This window comes from Lycium barbarum, chromosome 4 (genome assembly GCF_019175385.1).
Source record: "Lycium barbarum isolate Lr01 chromosome 4, ASM1917538v2, whole genome shotgun sequence".
NCBI classification, from domain to species: domain Eukaryota; kingdom Viridiplantae; phylum Streptophyta; class Magnoliopsida; order Solanales; family Solanaceae; genus Lycium; species Lycium barbarum.
In genome coordinates, this window is record NC_083340.1 from 5,744,130 (window position 1) to 5,760,629 (window position 16,500).

Sequence of the window (16,500 nt, forward strand, 5' to 3'; positions counted from 1 at the left end):
AGTGCATTTTTAACACAAATACAGAACTCGGGCATAAACTTTTGAATTTTGCCGCACTCGTATGTAGAATTGTAAATCCGCCCCCTCGTCAACTCCATTGTTATAATTCTTTTTCTATATAATACATTTAATTATATTGGTTTCAACATATATTACCCATCCTTTTTCAGATTACCAAATTATTCTTCGATATCAATTATTTTTGAATAATTTGTTCGTATAAATATTTCGGAAAAGGCTCAAATATGCCATCGAACTATCAGAAATGGCTCATTTATGCCACTCGTTGAAAGTTTGGCTCAAATATGCCACTGTCGTTACCTTTTTGGCTCATCCATGCCATTATTCACTAACGGTGGTTTTAAAATACCAGATATGCCACGTGGCAAAAATTTATTGGTCCACGTCACTTAAATGAAAACCAGCCAAAATAAATCCTAATTAAACCAACGGAAAAGGCTCAAATATGCCATCGAACTATCAGAAATGGCTCATTTATGCCACTCGTTGAAAGTTTGGCTCAAATATGCCACTGCCGTTACATATTTGAGCCTTTTCCGTTAAACTTATTTGAAATTATATTAAAAAAGAAACTATAGAAGATTATTTTCATATATATATTCTGAAAATGTTTGAAAAAAACTATTGTTAACGAAAATACAATCTCCAAACAGTAATAATAGTAAACAATTGCAAAAGTATATTTCTCACTTTTTTTATTATTAAATATTTTGCAAAATATGGGATAATTAATAACTTACATAATTTAGGATAAAATAGTTAAGTTTAACATGAAAAGGTTATTGCAATATCGATTTCATAAAAAGGTTCATTAAATTAAGCGGAATAAATGTTATTTCTTAACATGCATCTTTTGAAAGGAAAAAGAATAGCTTAACGTAAGAACAATTTAGTTTTATTGACTTTTCATTTTTTAATTGCGGAGTGTCAAAAGGTAACGGCAGTGGCATATTTGAGCCAAACTTTCAACGAGTGGCATAAATGAACCATTTCTGATAGTTCGATGGCATATTTGAGCCTTTTCCGTAAATATTTTTCACATTGTCATGGCCTAAGGTTTGCCTCTTTATCTGTCAAGATAGGAGTAAATTCTGTTTACACTCTATTTTCCTCGCACCCCATTTGTGAGATTAACTGATGTTGTTGTTGTAAACTTGTTATTGTTATATGGCCTTGGTTTAAACTGAAACTCAGAGCAAGATGTGTACAGTACTTTTTTCCTGCATCAGTAGCAAATTTCCCAGCATGTTCTCAAAACACAATATAGTGCAAACAATTCAGTAGACATTTAATGCCATGCAGAATAGTCGCTGCACGCGCAGGACAACTGACAAGCGCGTGGAAGAAATCACACAATATTTAAATCTAACAAGGTCAACCAATGGTCAGTTCCAAGTCTTAACAAGCTGAGATTTGCAATCAAATCACCAGCTAGTTTCAGTAATTAAACTAAATTCAAATCTTTAAAACTATTAATTTAATCAAACTTGAGATTCAAAAAACCTCCACAAGAAGCATCCATGCTTCTTCTTCTACTTCTACTACAACTCCCATTTCTGTCCTAAAAACCCCCTTAATTTTGCCAGTTATAGCCAATTGTTTTATCTTTTTCCTTGAGATCTTCAAGTTACACCCATTGGCCGGCCCCCTCTTAAATTTTCATTCACTATTTTGCACTGTTATCAATCAGTAAAAGCTGCAAAACACTAACAGCTTTCCTCAATGAGCTTTCTCTGTCTTTACTAAACTTAGCTTCTCCATATGCATTCTGTCCTTTCTAATTCAATGCTCTACTATTATTTCCTCAACACTTTTGTCTGTTAAATTTCAAATTTTAGCAACTTTTTTTTTTTTTACCACTGTTTGATTATTATGGATTCGAAATTGATGAAACCAATGCCAAAACAATTGATGCTAAAAGATTACCTGTTAGATGACTTGAGTTCATGCTCATCAAGCGGTTTTCGATCATATCCTCGAAGGCAATGCTGTACTACAGTTCGATTTCTTCTCGAAATCGACCTGAAGAACAAGTATCAACCAGCACTGTACAAGAAAAATATTAAACCTGAACTTCAGAAAAAACTATCACCGCCGTCAACGAAGGTTTCTGCATTTCAGAAAGCTTCTGTGGCGGTGATTAACGCCGTGAAACACCTTGGAGCATCGTCGAATAAGAAGAAGAAGAAGCCGATGATGAAGACGATTTTTCCGAGGAGTATTTCCAGGAAACTGAAAAGAAGTTTCTGGAAGAAAGGTGATCATAAGGAGATTTACTGGTGGACTTCGTTTAACCGGTTAGATAAAGAGGAATTAAAACCGCCGGTTGTTAGCTCAATGACTGAGAGTAAGAGTAAAAGTGACAGTAATAATAGTTGGACAGATAGTGATTTTACTGCTTCAAGTGGTGATAATTCACTGCAAACTTCAAGTGGTAATTCGGAGGTTAATTCAACGGAGAATGTGATTAGCAGCAAAAGAGTTGGCGCAACTACCAGTGATGATTCTCTTGAGTCAACCATAAGTAGTCATGGTAGCACTACCAACTCTCCTAACACAAAGGTCAGTTTTAAAAAAAAAATAAAAAAATTTCATGTTTTCTTTCTTTGATTCCTAAGAGTATCATATTACTTGCATTGTTAGTTCCAACCATATTTTCATTACATAATCAACAGAAGTAGAAAAGAACAAACTGAACTTATTAAGCTAGTTATCAAATTATTAAACTTCTATTTGTGAGAGTTAAACTTAATTAATTTTTGACATCCCAACATAATAGCTACTTTTTTCTTGATAGTATTGGTATCATTGTGAGTATCGTCGAGCCACTCAACTAATCTATGTGTTTGGTACAGTAATAGTGTGGTAGTTGAGACTTTCCTCCTCCTTTCTAACCTAGTTATTTATTAGTTATGTAAAACATAATTTTAGAAGCTATTACTAGAGAGGGCGGCAAGATAGAAGTCTTACTGCTAGCTTCTAATAAAGCAACGATGATCATTAATGAATGTTATACTAAGTGTTTTAACGTGAGTACTTCAAGCATAAGAATTTTTTCTTATACATACTCCTAGAGTCCTAGTAAGTTTTGTTAGGTTTCAAGTTTGAATTTGCATTGTAGCGGTAAAATCAGTTTAAACTTTTGAACATGGTATTTGGATTAAAATAGTGTAAAAAGGTTAAAATGATGACAAACCTTAGTAAGTATTAGAGGTATAATTACTTGTTCAACTTAGAAATATTAAATAAAGTTCGATTCTCAAGGTAAAATTTAAGTCTTGGTGAATTCAAAATTTTGAAATATAGTAAAAAAAGGTTGTGTAAGAAATTTGAACTAATATTTGTAAAATGAGAATTTCCTAGAGAAATGAATTTTCACAGCGATAAGGAAGGAGCGAAAACAGGTGGAACTACTGGGGGTAACTATGGAGAATACACGTGCGGGGTATTTTTGGGGTCCTATCACATGCTTCTCGATACTGACATCTAAATTACAATCAGGTGATCCAACGGCGCAGATCCCGCTACGTGTTTGTCGATTAGCGGGATCTACGGCCCTGTATGTTAGACTAGCATTGTTTTCGTGGTAGTCGAGACAGCAAATCACTACTGCATTTATTGTATTTCCAAAAATACCCGGGACCCCCTTTCTTTGACCCTCACCATTTTTTATTGTAGATAGCAATTCTTCTTCTTCTTCTTTTTTTCTCTTTTTTTTTTTCCAGTGATAGCAATTCGTTGATTGCATTAAACCAGGAATGAAAATGTCATTTTCTCATACTAAAATTTGTAAAGTTAGTTCCATTATTATATAAAATTCACAAATAGTCATTTCCCGCTCTGTAATTAGAAAATAGTTACCGTATCAAGTTTCATCTGTGAAATATAAAACTCTATGATAATAATTATTTTTTAAAAATAAAGTCAAAAGATTAACAGTACACGTTATTTCTACTAAAACAACTCTATTGTCCTTTCAAATTTATATATCTGGTGATCCACAAACTCTTTACCCGATGTTGAAGATAAGTTTTTAAGTTCTCGTATGATGTAGTACGTAGTAATCAAGATACTACAATCTTTTGTAGTACTAGGAGTTCGAATAACTTAATTAGATCTATGTTAACTCTTCAAAAGAAAATACGGAGTAGATTTTTTCGTATACAAAATTCTTTAATTATTGTGCACAATAATACTTTAGACACATTTTTAATTGTGGCAATCTAAAATTATGAGAAGATATGATTTCCATCACATTGAACTTGTGTCGGTCGTGCGTAGGGTATGTTTTAAATAACTTGCAAATCATTTCACGTAGAAGGAAAGAGGAAAAAGGTGATAGTTTGGTTGTTTGGACATAAAAAACATAATATTTAATAGCATGTGAGAACATTAATATTTCAAATTATCTTTTATGCTTGGACCTTAGCTCAAAATTGGTTATATGTTTCCTCAGAATAAAAGCTTCTATAAACGCTAGTCAATAAGTTAGTCACTCAAAATAAAATAGTAACATCTTATTGATCTGAAATTCCCTTTTCCTACTTCTTTTATTTTTTTTTCTTTTGGATTTGATCATGGTGGTAGTTTTATTTGGAAATACTAATTTCAATATGGGTAGACAGAAGTCACATACTTTGTCTCGTAGTGAAGTTGACTTAGGGGTGTGTGTCCATTGCTTACGGTATAAACATCCTTAGAGAATGGTTGACTTCCTCGTAATAAAACTTGACCTTATCTTTCCTATACTTTTTATTTATCTCCCCCTTTTTCAAGAAATTACACTGGGAGATGGGGAACTTTTTTAATGAAGATTCCAAAATTCTAGTAATCTAGTTTAAGGTAACATTTTCTAGAAATAGGATGGTTTTGATCGATGAATTTTTGGGGAAATAAGAGAAAGGGTCTATGTTTTAGGTACTTTTAAACACTTTTGGAGTGTTGGGTTAGACAAAAATGTGTTTAAAGCATTTATTTTAAGCCAAAATAATAAAAATAAATCAAAAGTCATAAGCTTATTCAAACAAACTCTTAATTCTGTTGGGCTGTCGAAGTCGGATTCTGGTGGAGAAAATTCATTTTTTAGTAAGAGTTATTTTTTAGAAATCAGATTATAAGCTGAGTGGCTTTATTATTAATGTAAAAATAAGATAAGTAATATTATTACGTAGTTAATTTCACTAGGCTGAGTGACCGATCATTCGAGAAATTTACCCCTCTTTCTTCTGTATTTTTTCTTTTATTCTAGTGATATGAAGATGGATCCTTTTTTCAGAAAAAGTGAGAATTCTTCATTGTCAACATCCCATTGAAGTGGAACTAACAAATAAATTCAAGTGACTAAAGTATATTGACACTAGCATTTATGAAACTATATTGACACTCTAGCTAAGGTAGGGGCCATACTAGTTAGCATCTTGAGAGCGATTAAACAAAATCCATAGTACAGTAAAGAGATATGCTGGATCTGTAGCCCCCTATGTTTTGATCATTTATTGTCTTTTATCTTTCTTTAATTAAAAAAATAAAATAAAAATGTCATTAGTAAAAGCTTTGCTTCCAATATTTGGTTTTTTACTTGTTTAATCTTGAAACTAATCCTCAAAGATTTATTCATTTTCCTTGTTATTTTACAGAAACTTTGGCCAAATGAAGAGAAAGAACAGTTTAGTCCAGTGTCTACGTTGGATTGTCCATTTGATGATGAAGACGAGGTCTCTTCACCCTTCCAGCATAGATTAAGTCGTGTCCAAGGTAAATCACTAATCAATCGAAAGTTTGTTGGTTCATACAAGCGGTATAATTTGGGATATTTTGTTTGCTCTGCAAGGTAGTCAGAGCCAGCCAGTTTTTTGTTAAACGTTACAGGGGTATCAAAATGTAAGATTTATTTCCTATAAGGTTATTCAAACTAAAGATCTTAATATATTGTATCAGGAACTACCAAGAAACTCATCAAGAAGATCAAACGATTCGAGTGTCTCACTGAACTGGAACCACTAAACTTAGATAAACGAATCACGTCATCAGAATCAGAGAGCGAATCCATACTCACCAATTCCTCGGAAACTGAAGTTGATCAGGAAGAAGAAAAAGAAGAGGACAAACAGACAGTTGAAAACAAAGCATTAAATTTGGTTAAAGAGTTGAAAGCCTCAATGCCATCTTACAGCTTAAAACTAAAAGCAGAGAAATTACTCTTTGATTTCTTTAAGGAGAGGATTGTCAATGCCTGTGAACATTCAAAAGAGCAAACAAGAGGTTATGAATTTGATGAATTCAAGAACAAGCTGTTGCAAGTAGCAAAAGACTGGATAAATGGGAAACCGATCGATGTACTGTTAGATTGGAAGGTGCAAGGAAACAGGATGGCTTACATTCGGGCCATTGATAGCCGAGGCGAATGGAAGAACACAGAGTTAGACAAACAAGAATTGATATTGGAATTGGAAGTTGAAGTCTTTGCATCTTTGATTAATGAGCTCTTGATTGATATCATCTTCAGCTAGCAGTGTGTGTAGTTGCATGGCAGTGGAATGGTAATAACATAGCATAGTTAACAGGGAGTTTAGGGGAAATAGGGAAGCATTATGTTCAATTTCTCAATGTTGTTTTTGTCATTCTGTTGCTGGCAGAAGAATAATATGGCTAGCTAGAATGCCTGAGACCACCTTGTGGAAATGATCTAGATGAATTTTGAATTGGAGATGTTAGTGTTGAATTCATTCCTTTTTCTCTCCCTCAGAGAAATAAGGATGGTGAAATGTTGAATTAGAAGAGAACTTTGGTTGTACTCCATTTCTGGATCAAGTTATGTTAAATTCTAGTTGATCGCTTGCTAATGTCTTTCTTTTCATCCAATCTCATAAGAAGGTGATTTTGATAGTGAATGTTAACAATCATTGCATGCAAAAATAAGGATATCAAATTGGAAAGAATTGCATCCTGGTCTTTCTTTACAGGGTTAAGCAAATAAAAAAATGGTCATTAAACCTCAATCTGAAAAGCTAATCCAAGAGGTGACAATTAATCCCTCCACCTATCGATACGGGATACTCAACACTCCACCGTGCATCCAAGGATACACATTTGGAGCATGGACAATATAAGATGGGTCCTACATCGGTGAAGACAGAATAGGGATGGGTATGCTTGGTTGGTGGTGTGTGATGATTCGTGCGCTGGTTTGGGGAATCACGAGGCCTTACTTATTCAGGGGATTTTGAGAGTTTTTTGTTTCAAGACAAGAGGAAATGATACCATGATAAGAAAATGAACACTGAGCATAACTCAACCCTTAAAATAGGTCAAAAAGTAAAAATTGTCAAAGATCACATAAAAAGACAATTAATCCATCACCAGCCGATGTAGAAAATTCAACAATATATCTTAATCTTTCTTTTGACAATGTGCTCTTCATTTCCTCCAACAGTTAAGAGGAATATGTTGTGGTGCTCTAGCCAAACACTAGGTGTAACTCAACCCTTCAAATAGCTCAAAAGTAAAAGTTGTCACAGACCACATAAAAAGATAGTTAATTTATTACCAACGTAGAAAACTCACAATATATCTTTATCTTTCTTTTGACAACGTACTCTTCATTTCCTCCAACAGTTAAGAGGAAATGTTGTGGTGCTCTAGCCAAAAGTCCAAACTAATAAAAGTGACAGCATAAATCAATTCCCAATTAATAGCCCTTGTAGCCAAAACAGATGTAGAACTAACAAAATTGACTTTCATATGGGCTTATATAATATCTTCCTTTAAAATCACACGGCACACTGTTACGTTCTCCTACCTTCACTCTCCTTGGCTAGTCCATACTCCATACCTTTTCCTAGTTAGAGGTGGATCAAGAATTGTAAGATGGTACAAAATACTATTGCACCTACTACTAGCTCACGTACCCCGCTCTGTTTTTCCTTCATCTTAGGGTGTGTTCGGTACGAAATAAAATATTTTTTTCGTGAAAAATGTTTTTTATGAAATAAGTGGGTTTCTTACTTATTTTATTGTGTGACATAAGCATGACATATTATTCTAAAAGCATTTGTGTATAATCTAGACAAATACTATGATGATGGGGAGGAAGACATTTCTCTAACGAAAATCTTTTCTAAAAATTTTGACCAACCGAAAATGAGAAAATTGGAAGACATTTTCCAGAAAAAGGTTTTCCTCCATACTGAACACACCCTTTGTGTTGAGTAATTTCAAGGTGGACAAATTGCACCTTCAACAAGATATTTTTTTAAAGAGATTTTTACCGATTCTATGATAACTTGCATTTGGTGGGGGGTCACAAGGTGTAATTTGAAATGTAAGGCGTTCTTTTCACCAAGTGAAAAATGAAGGGATGAAAGTGTATTTGACCTTTCTTTGTATTTGGTTTCCATTGACACTGGTCAAAATATTAGTAAAAGACAAGTTCAATTAGCTATGCAGATTGCAGACGTGAAAAAGATGTTTAACTTCTCCTTTTTGCTATTAATGCCTCTAATATTTGTGAGATTCTTAGATTGCATAATACGAATGACTTTTTGGCTCTTAAGCTTCAGATAGTGGCAAAGTACAGACCAAGGAACATTTCTTTTTCTTCATTTCTTCTAGTACTCCATCTTCTTGCTAGTCATAGCTTATAACTTGCAATTTACCTAACTGCCTAATATCAAATACTCCATTTTAGTTTTCTACTATGTTGAATGAAGAAAAAAGGAAGCTGTTCATATATATCTTGCTAACTTTCAAAGTAAGATGAAGAAATAATTGCTAGCTACTCATTCTTTCTTTCTTTTTAACTTGTTGGGCATGAAATAGAAGTCATATTTATCTATAAATAACTCCTAGCATCGGCAAAATCTTAAGTAACAAATTGTTTATGTAAAAATAGAAACGTACAATGAATTGATCAAACACAGTCCATCGAGGACCGTAGAAATAATATTCACGTTGATGCCTATTGGAATAAAAATCACATAAAAATGTCAAACATAACGCTAATGGTAATTTTATTGCCATTTAGGTCCTAATTTCGGTACATTATATAGCTTGAGTAGAGTTCCTGGTAATAGGACTTAGCAATTAGAATTGCACTAACTTTGTTTGGCATCCCTAAAAGACTTAGAAATTAGAATTGCACTAACTTTGTTTATTGCAAGTAAGGATTTATATCAAAAGACTTATTGCTTTAGGTTTTTTAAAAAAAATTATATGTGTTTTTTCACAAATAAAAGAGTACTTTTTGGGAGAGTTAAGATCTTTGACTTGACTTTTGAAAAGAAAAAAAAAGTGCCTTTGAGTAATGACACAAAGTATTTCTACAGGGAAAGAAAGTAAAAATTTGTAACCGCTTCCTGGAAATAGAAACATAAGCAGAATTAACTTTTTCAGGAAATTGTCCTTAAAAAAAAATTACACAATTATTTGTATATAATTTAACTTGTCTTTCTTCTATGCTCATTTGCCTACCTTAATTAAATACAATACAATCATTTGTCAATTCAAATAATAATTTTTAAGGTGACCCAACACAAACAGTTTAGAAAGCGCTTCTTAAATACTTTGTCTAAATTCTAACTGTTATTCTCTTAAAGTGCTTATTTTTGACATATTTGAAAAAAAAAAGTATTATAAAATAAGTAATTTTTGGAAGTTTGACCAAACGGCCGTGAAGCATGAGAACTTAAAATAGAGAGTGAATAAATTGTTGGAGTCCTTACATTATAAAAAATTTAAAAGTAAAATATTGTTAAATAATCTATGTAATGGAGTAATGTTTTTAAAAAATAAAATAAAATCATTACTTTCTATAAGAGTTCCTTTTACATTAAGTTGGTGAGTAACACTTATCTTTTTCTCTTGACGATATAAATTGATCGGTAATCAATTAAGTAGTTTAACTGAGAAAAAAACAATTTATTATAAACTCATGATCTCGAAATAGCACATACAACAAAAATGCTAATGATGCAACATATATGAATTTAGAATCCATGTGTGATCTATTGTACTTGGTAATGATATGTGACAACTTTTCAGATTATATCTCAAAGATTCATTGCAAAAGTACGACTTCCTAAAGATTGAAAAAAATAATAGTAAAGTTACCTTAATTCTTATAAAGAAAATCCAAGTTATATATAACCTTTTAACTCTCTTATTTACATAGACAAACAAAATGACAAAGGATATTGAAAAAAAGAGAATCATGCAAATAAAGACTCAAAAAGGTTCATACTTAGCTGATAACCCGTCATTAATCCCTAATAAAGTGAAGGTGACTATATTTATAAGCTAATTGAATTACACCTAAAAATATTTCAAAATATAAACGTGATATTTAAATGAAAACTACGAAGTGATTAATGAAAAATATAACCCCATAAAATGCTAAAAAAATTATATAAGTGGACATGAAAATATAACCCTATAAAAATAGGGGAACTACAGTGCAGGAAAAAAAAAACTATTATTGTGAAAAGTATATTAAATTTAAACTTGTAAAAATGGTTAGTTTAGAAAGCTACGCTTATATATATAACATGAAGTAAGAATTTGAGTAATTAAAAGTGAAACCGCTTTAAGCCGTTGAAAATATAAAACAGACTTTAACTTACATATTTTTTGACACCTTATCTTTTCATTTTTTTCTAAACTCAAAAGATAATTATCACAGTAACTAAAAGTGAATTTCATGAAATTGATCAACATAATTTTTAGATAATATAGGATAATATATACAACAATATAATTGGTTAGAAGACTTGTAAAAGGTGGAATCGAGTTGACCATTCTTTTCCTTTTTCACTGAATAATCTTTTGAATTGATTAGAGGTTACGATAGTCTTCATACGAACTCCATAATTTAGTGCCAAGAAAAAAATATTTGCTGCCATAAAAATTCACTCAATTTATGCAGAGTATTTTCATTATTTCGGTTCACATGAAATTTTTTCATTGTTTTAATTGTATCGGGAAAGGAAAAAGAAAGATGCATATAAAAATAAAAAACAGCTCAACCCGTCAAGCTCTTTGTTTTCCAACTCAAAAATAGAAACCATACCCAATTCCATTTCTCCTCCCTTTCATTGCCACTGAAACATATCTCACGTAGAATTCCCGACCTATCTGCTCCCCCTCTTTCTCTGTCATATATTGAAAGATTTAGCCACAACACTTAGAATAAAAAATACAATCGAATAGTACTGTACTTCATCAAGTTTTACATACATTTTGCGAGCTTGTAAGGAGATATATTGTGACTTTTACAATGCCGAGAAATGAAGCTCCACCTTCATAGGAATGGGCAGTCATAATTTGAAGAGCGACTCCATCTCCTTTGCAAATAGTCTTCCACATAAATGATTGACACATATTTGTTATAGAGTTTTGATATAATATTCTAATTTTATAGCATTTCTAGTTGGAACATGTCTCAAATACATATAACCAACACATAGGAAAAGATCTTGAATACATATCGCAAAAGACAAAATCTAGCTAAAATAAAGAAAGTAAGAAAAGAAGAAAAGAAAGAACCTATAACATTGAATAACAATTTACAAAAGAACCGGAAATTTTTAAGAGAACGGAGGGGAAGGAATCTGTAATATTACAGGAGGAGGGAAAGATTATAACTCATATAGAAAAGTTAATAGAGGATGCGTTTGAGTAAAGAGGATTAGTAATTAACGTGTCAATTACAAAATGTTTGAGGTGTAATTATCTATGAATCAATATGGTACTAATTGTTAAAAGAATAGACAACGGTTAAAAAAAAATTGTGCACGAATACACCCGCGGTGAAGGAGTGAAGAAGCCTAATTTGCTTTTAATGCTAACCAAGTTAATTAGCAATAAGATCATGTACTAGGTGGGCTGATATGAACATTTATTTTGTGAGGCTTTTTTAAGCCATTTAGTTAGTAGATTATGCATAAAAAATTCAATTAAAATTCAAAAAAAGGAGAAAAAAAGATAAGTATCAATGGAGATCATAGTGAAATGTCACATCACCTTATATACGCTTAGCTTTATATTATATATAGATATAAATTGTGCAGATATATTACTATATGTACGTAAAAGTTTGTCGAATAAGGGGGGTGGCATATTAATATTTCACCATCGGTGGCTCGGTGCATAAATTCATTTAAAATTTGTCACCAAACTTCAAGTAAGAGGACGACTGTGAATGAATATTGTGATTTGTGACCGTTACAGAGCCGTGACACACTATAAATGGAAAAATGCCAAAGAGTTGAATAAATTAATGGCCCTGAACTTACGTACATTGCTCCCTCTACCCAAGAAAGGGACATACAAAATTCTGCTGATAATTTCAACAAGTCCCAACTCCCAAGTAATAAGACAACCACCGCGAAAGAAAATGACTTTAGATACTATGAGTAAGTATTGTGATATGGAAACTTGAGTTTAGAAAGAGAGGCGGATAAGATTTGAAGGGTAGGAATTGTTTAAGCATGCGAATAAAATTTCGAATGGATAGCTGGAAAAAAAGCATTCTCATAACTATTTTTATCCATAGTTGTAGATGTATACACAAAAAGAAGCTTGTCCACTTTAGTGATCATAAATATTCAGGATAATGTGATTGTCACAAAGTGAATCTCCAAATCTATAAATCTTGGTGTTGAAATTGTTGGGTGCTCTGATAGCTAGGTAGCTTAAAAGAAAAAGAAGTTACCTATAGGGTGTGCGAATAAGATATTCTTAATGTTGTGAGGATTTTTAAGAAAAATTGTGTAGACGGACAATATCAAACAATGCTAAGTCGGGTTGTTCTAACCCAACACCTAGCTATATATATCATAAGTTAATATACAATAATAATTTATATTTACAATCAAATAATTTTAGATATTATTTAATCTATTTCTTAATTTATGTACAAATTTGAATAAAACTTATAAGATTCATGTGAACCCATAAGTTACATTGCAACCCGACTCTATTTGCAAGTAATAAGGCGAGGAACCTAGAATGCACCAATTTTCTCTTACTTTTACGTTTTCGGTATCCAAAATTTGTTAGTGTGACTAATTAAAATGCACTCTGAATAGAGCTTTTACAAAAATACAATCTACCGAAACCGAAAGGTTCTCTATTCTACGAAAACATATATATCTCTCTTGTACCGTCAAGAATTATTCTGATCTCAATGAATAGAGTTTGTTTAGCTAGAGCTTGACTTAAAACGTTACATTAGTTGCACTTATCCTCCTGTTTTCCTTATTATGATGTACTAATTTGAAAACACATAGATAATTTCCCTTTGTGTTGATAATTCTGTAGAGAAGAAAACAGGAGGATGAAGTGGAATTAATATAAACTTTTATGTGGAGTTCAAGCTAAACAAGCTCTATTCATAGTTTGAAAACATGGACATAATTTCCCTTTGTGTTGTTTCAGGTGAAACAATTCGATCCTCCAACTAAGGATAATTCTTGAGAGAGATAAAGGGAGCTCAATTGCAACAGCCTAAAAAGCAACAAAGGAATAGCCTTGACGAATTTTCATCAACTGATCTCCCTCCCACCCCCATAAAATGATTAAATTCAAAGTACTAATGTAAAGACCTTTAATTTTAATGTTAATTCTGACATTGATTTTTCAATTTATTTGAAAGAAATTTAGGTCATTAGAAACTTAATAAATGGTAGTAACTTCGTCTATTGGCTTGCTCATACTGTTAGTGCCAAGTAAATTAGTAGTCGACTAAAGTAAAGCAAGTCAAAATGAAGCAACATAGACAATGAAAATTTATATAATGAACTTCAACTATGTGTGATTGAGACATAACATTAGTTTTTGTGGTAGAAATTATATAAACACTAATTTAAATTTCAAATTCTATCGTAAAATCGTTCTAAAATATGTAGAAAAACTATAGCGAAAGGGAAAAATATTTGACATTTTAGAAAAAGAGTCATTTCTATTTATAGTGAGAACACGATAATATAGTAGTAATAAATAAATCATTTAACATCCACAAATAATTATCAACTCCATGAAAATCTAGTAACGCTTCAAAGGGTCCGGAACCATAATAGCCCTATAAAAATCCTTTTGAACCAAAATACCCCAACAAAAAAAAGAGTTACAAAAATACCTATAGCGCAGTATTTTACTGCGCTATAGCAGTAACGGAGACAGAGCCGTTAACCGCTATAGCGCATTAATTTACTGCGCTATAGTGTATTTACACAGGTCATATAGCGCAGTAAATTACTGCGCTATAGTGCGTTTTTTTTTTTTTTCCAACTCTTTTAGTTAACCCTTCTTCCATTGTCCTTTTAACATATTTTGACCATAGATTAATCATGCTTCGCGACCCCGAAACATCAATATTTTATATAGAACCCTACTTATTTTTGTGCGATTAATAAGATAGGATCAATACATCAAGGATACGCAAAAGTTCGGATGGGCGTTTTAGTGGCTGAAAAGTGCTCGAATGTCATTTTCGTTTGAAGGTTCGGCGACATTATCTTGAAGTTCTTTGCGAATAGCTGAATACTTAAATTTGTTCATCAATAATTACTCAAAAGTTTCTCAAAATGACAGCATCCATACAAAAAAAAAAAAAAAAAACTTAATTAAATTGCACCATTCATTCATAACCTTGAGTAGATGAAAATACTTAATATACTAATATTCTTCAAAATAACAGCATAAACATACAATCATCAAAGTAAGAAAAAATCTTAAAAAACATTCATCAATTAATGCCCTTGAGTTGATCTTCCCCCACCACCGCTAGATGTGCTACCACCACTAGAGGTACTTCCACCACGAAAGTTTCCTCCACTACGAGAGGTACTTCCACCGTGAGATGTAGTTTGACCACCATGTCGTAAGGGACACTTGCGCTTATCATGACCAACATAATTGCAAAATGAGCATTTTCGAGTGTATCTCCCCGGTGGAACATCCATTTCATTATGAATACGCGAGTATGCATTCTTTCTGAATTTACGGATAAATGCTTTATTTGCGACCATTGAAAATGGATCCGGTGGCCAATAACTCTCACCGCCAAGTGGGTAGAACCTTCCAGCATACGTTCTTGTATAATTTTCAACTGTATATTCCTCAGCCATGTACGAGGAGGCGTTCTTTCCCATTGTGATGAAACACTTGAAGGCATGAGAACATGGCATGTGATATGATTGCCACTTGCCGCATGTGCAAGTTCTTGGAATCTCACAAATTGTATGGACGTTACCTCCTTTACCTTGGTGTACACTTGTTGTGAGTTCAAATATGCGCTCTGCAGGGTTGTACTCCATCCGGTCATGTTTCTGAGCCTTATATTTGTGGTGCTCGAACAGTGTTAACGGTTTTGGCAACCATCTTAGACCTTCTGCTGCATATGCTTTGGCCTCTTTTGATCGAGTGATGAACCGCTCCACAACCTGCTTAAATGTCATTCTCACCATTGCGGTGACAGGTAGTCCGCGTGCAGATTTTAACAAACCATTGAATGACTCAGAGCTATTTGTTGTCAGCATACCCCATCGCCTACCTTCATCCTAGTGTAATGTCCATTTGTCTTTATCAATTGCATTCAACCAGTGGAAGGCTTCCTCATTCGCCCGCCTAATAATGTCCATCTGCAGGTTAAACTTCTTCTCCTGATGCTCTGTTGCAGCCGCCCACATCCAATTGCAAAGTGCTGGGATTCGATATGCCTTTTGGAAGTTTGCCTTCAAATGCCTTAAACAATAACGATGGTAGGCAAAGGGTGGCTGTCACCCCTGCAAATTGAACATATTGTGCAATATGCCAGCATTTCTGTCTGATATCACACAGATTCCCATGCGATCCTTAATAACGTGTTGCCTTAAGTAGTCCAAAAAATACCCCACGTACTAATGCTCTCATTAGCTGCAATTGCAAAAGCTAGAGGGAATATAGCTCCATTTGCATCCATTCCAACTGCTATTAGCAGCTTTATGTCATACTTCCCATACACATGAGTTCCATCTATTGATATTACAGGCCGACAATGAGCAAAACCATCAATGCATGGTTTAAATGCCCAAAACACAAAATCAAAAATATTACCGGGCACACCAGGTTTCGATTTGAGCTTCCATTCAACAACAGTACCATGATTGAAATGTTGTAGAGCCGCCATGTATCTCGGCAACTTCTTGAAAGAGCCCTCCCAATTGCCGTAGACTATCTCATGTGCACGCCTACGCCCAAGATACGCCTTCCTCCTAGTAACAGTTTTGCTATATACTTTCAGGACGGCTGTAATACAATCTTTAATAGGGTACCTGGAAAAGTTCAAATATCAGCATGTAACAACGACGAACATTATATTAACAACAAAAATAAAATAAACTTAGGCGAAGGGGATACCTTGGGTTTTTTCCAATGTCGGCAACTAATACACACGCAATCAAGTTAGTATCTAGATTGCAATGATCATCTGGGAGGTCACCCATA

At 33.2% G+C, this 16,500-nt stretch overlaps 1 protein-coding gene across 1 annotated transcript; it reads left to right on the forward strand.

Moving 5' to 3' along the window:
- The first annotated feature begins 1,431 nt into the window (after positions 1-1,431).
- LOC132637099 (uncharacterized) lies at positions 1,432-6,597 on the forward strand. Its single transcript, XM_060354247.1, has 3 exons — positions 1,432-2,583; positions 5,658-5,775; positions 5,959-6,597. The coding sequence occupies exons 1-3, from the start codon at positions 1,894-1,896 to the stop codon at positions 6,528-6,530; spliced, it is 1,380 nt and encodes a 459-aa protein (XP_060210230.1). The 5' UTR covers positions 1,432-1,893; the 3' UTR covers positions 6,531-6,597.
- The last annotated feature ends 9,903 nt before the right edge of the window (positions 6,598-16,500 follow it).

Bases quoted from the DNA above. Each gene is read 5' to 3' on its own strand.
- LOC132637099 (XM_060354247.1), top strand. From the start codon at position 1,894: ATGGATTCGAAATTGATGAAACCAATGCCAAAACAATTGATGCTAAAA. The intron at 2,584-5,657 runs GTCAGTTTTAAA...GTTATTTTACAG, and splicing joins CCAACTCTCCTAACACAAAG to AAACTTTGGCCAAATGAAGA. The intron at 5,776-5,958 runs GTAAATCACTAA...ATATTGTATCAG, and splicing joins TAGATTAAGTCGTGTCCAAG to GAACTACCAAGAAACTCATC.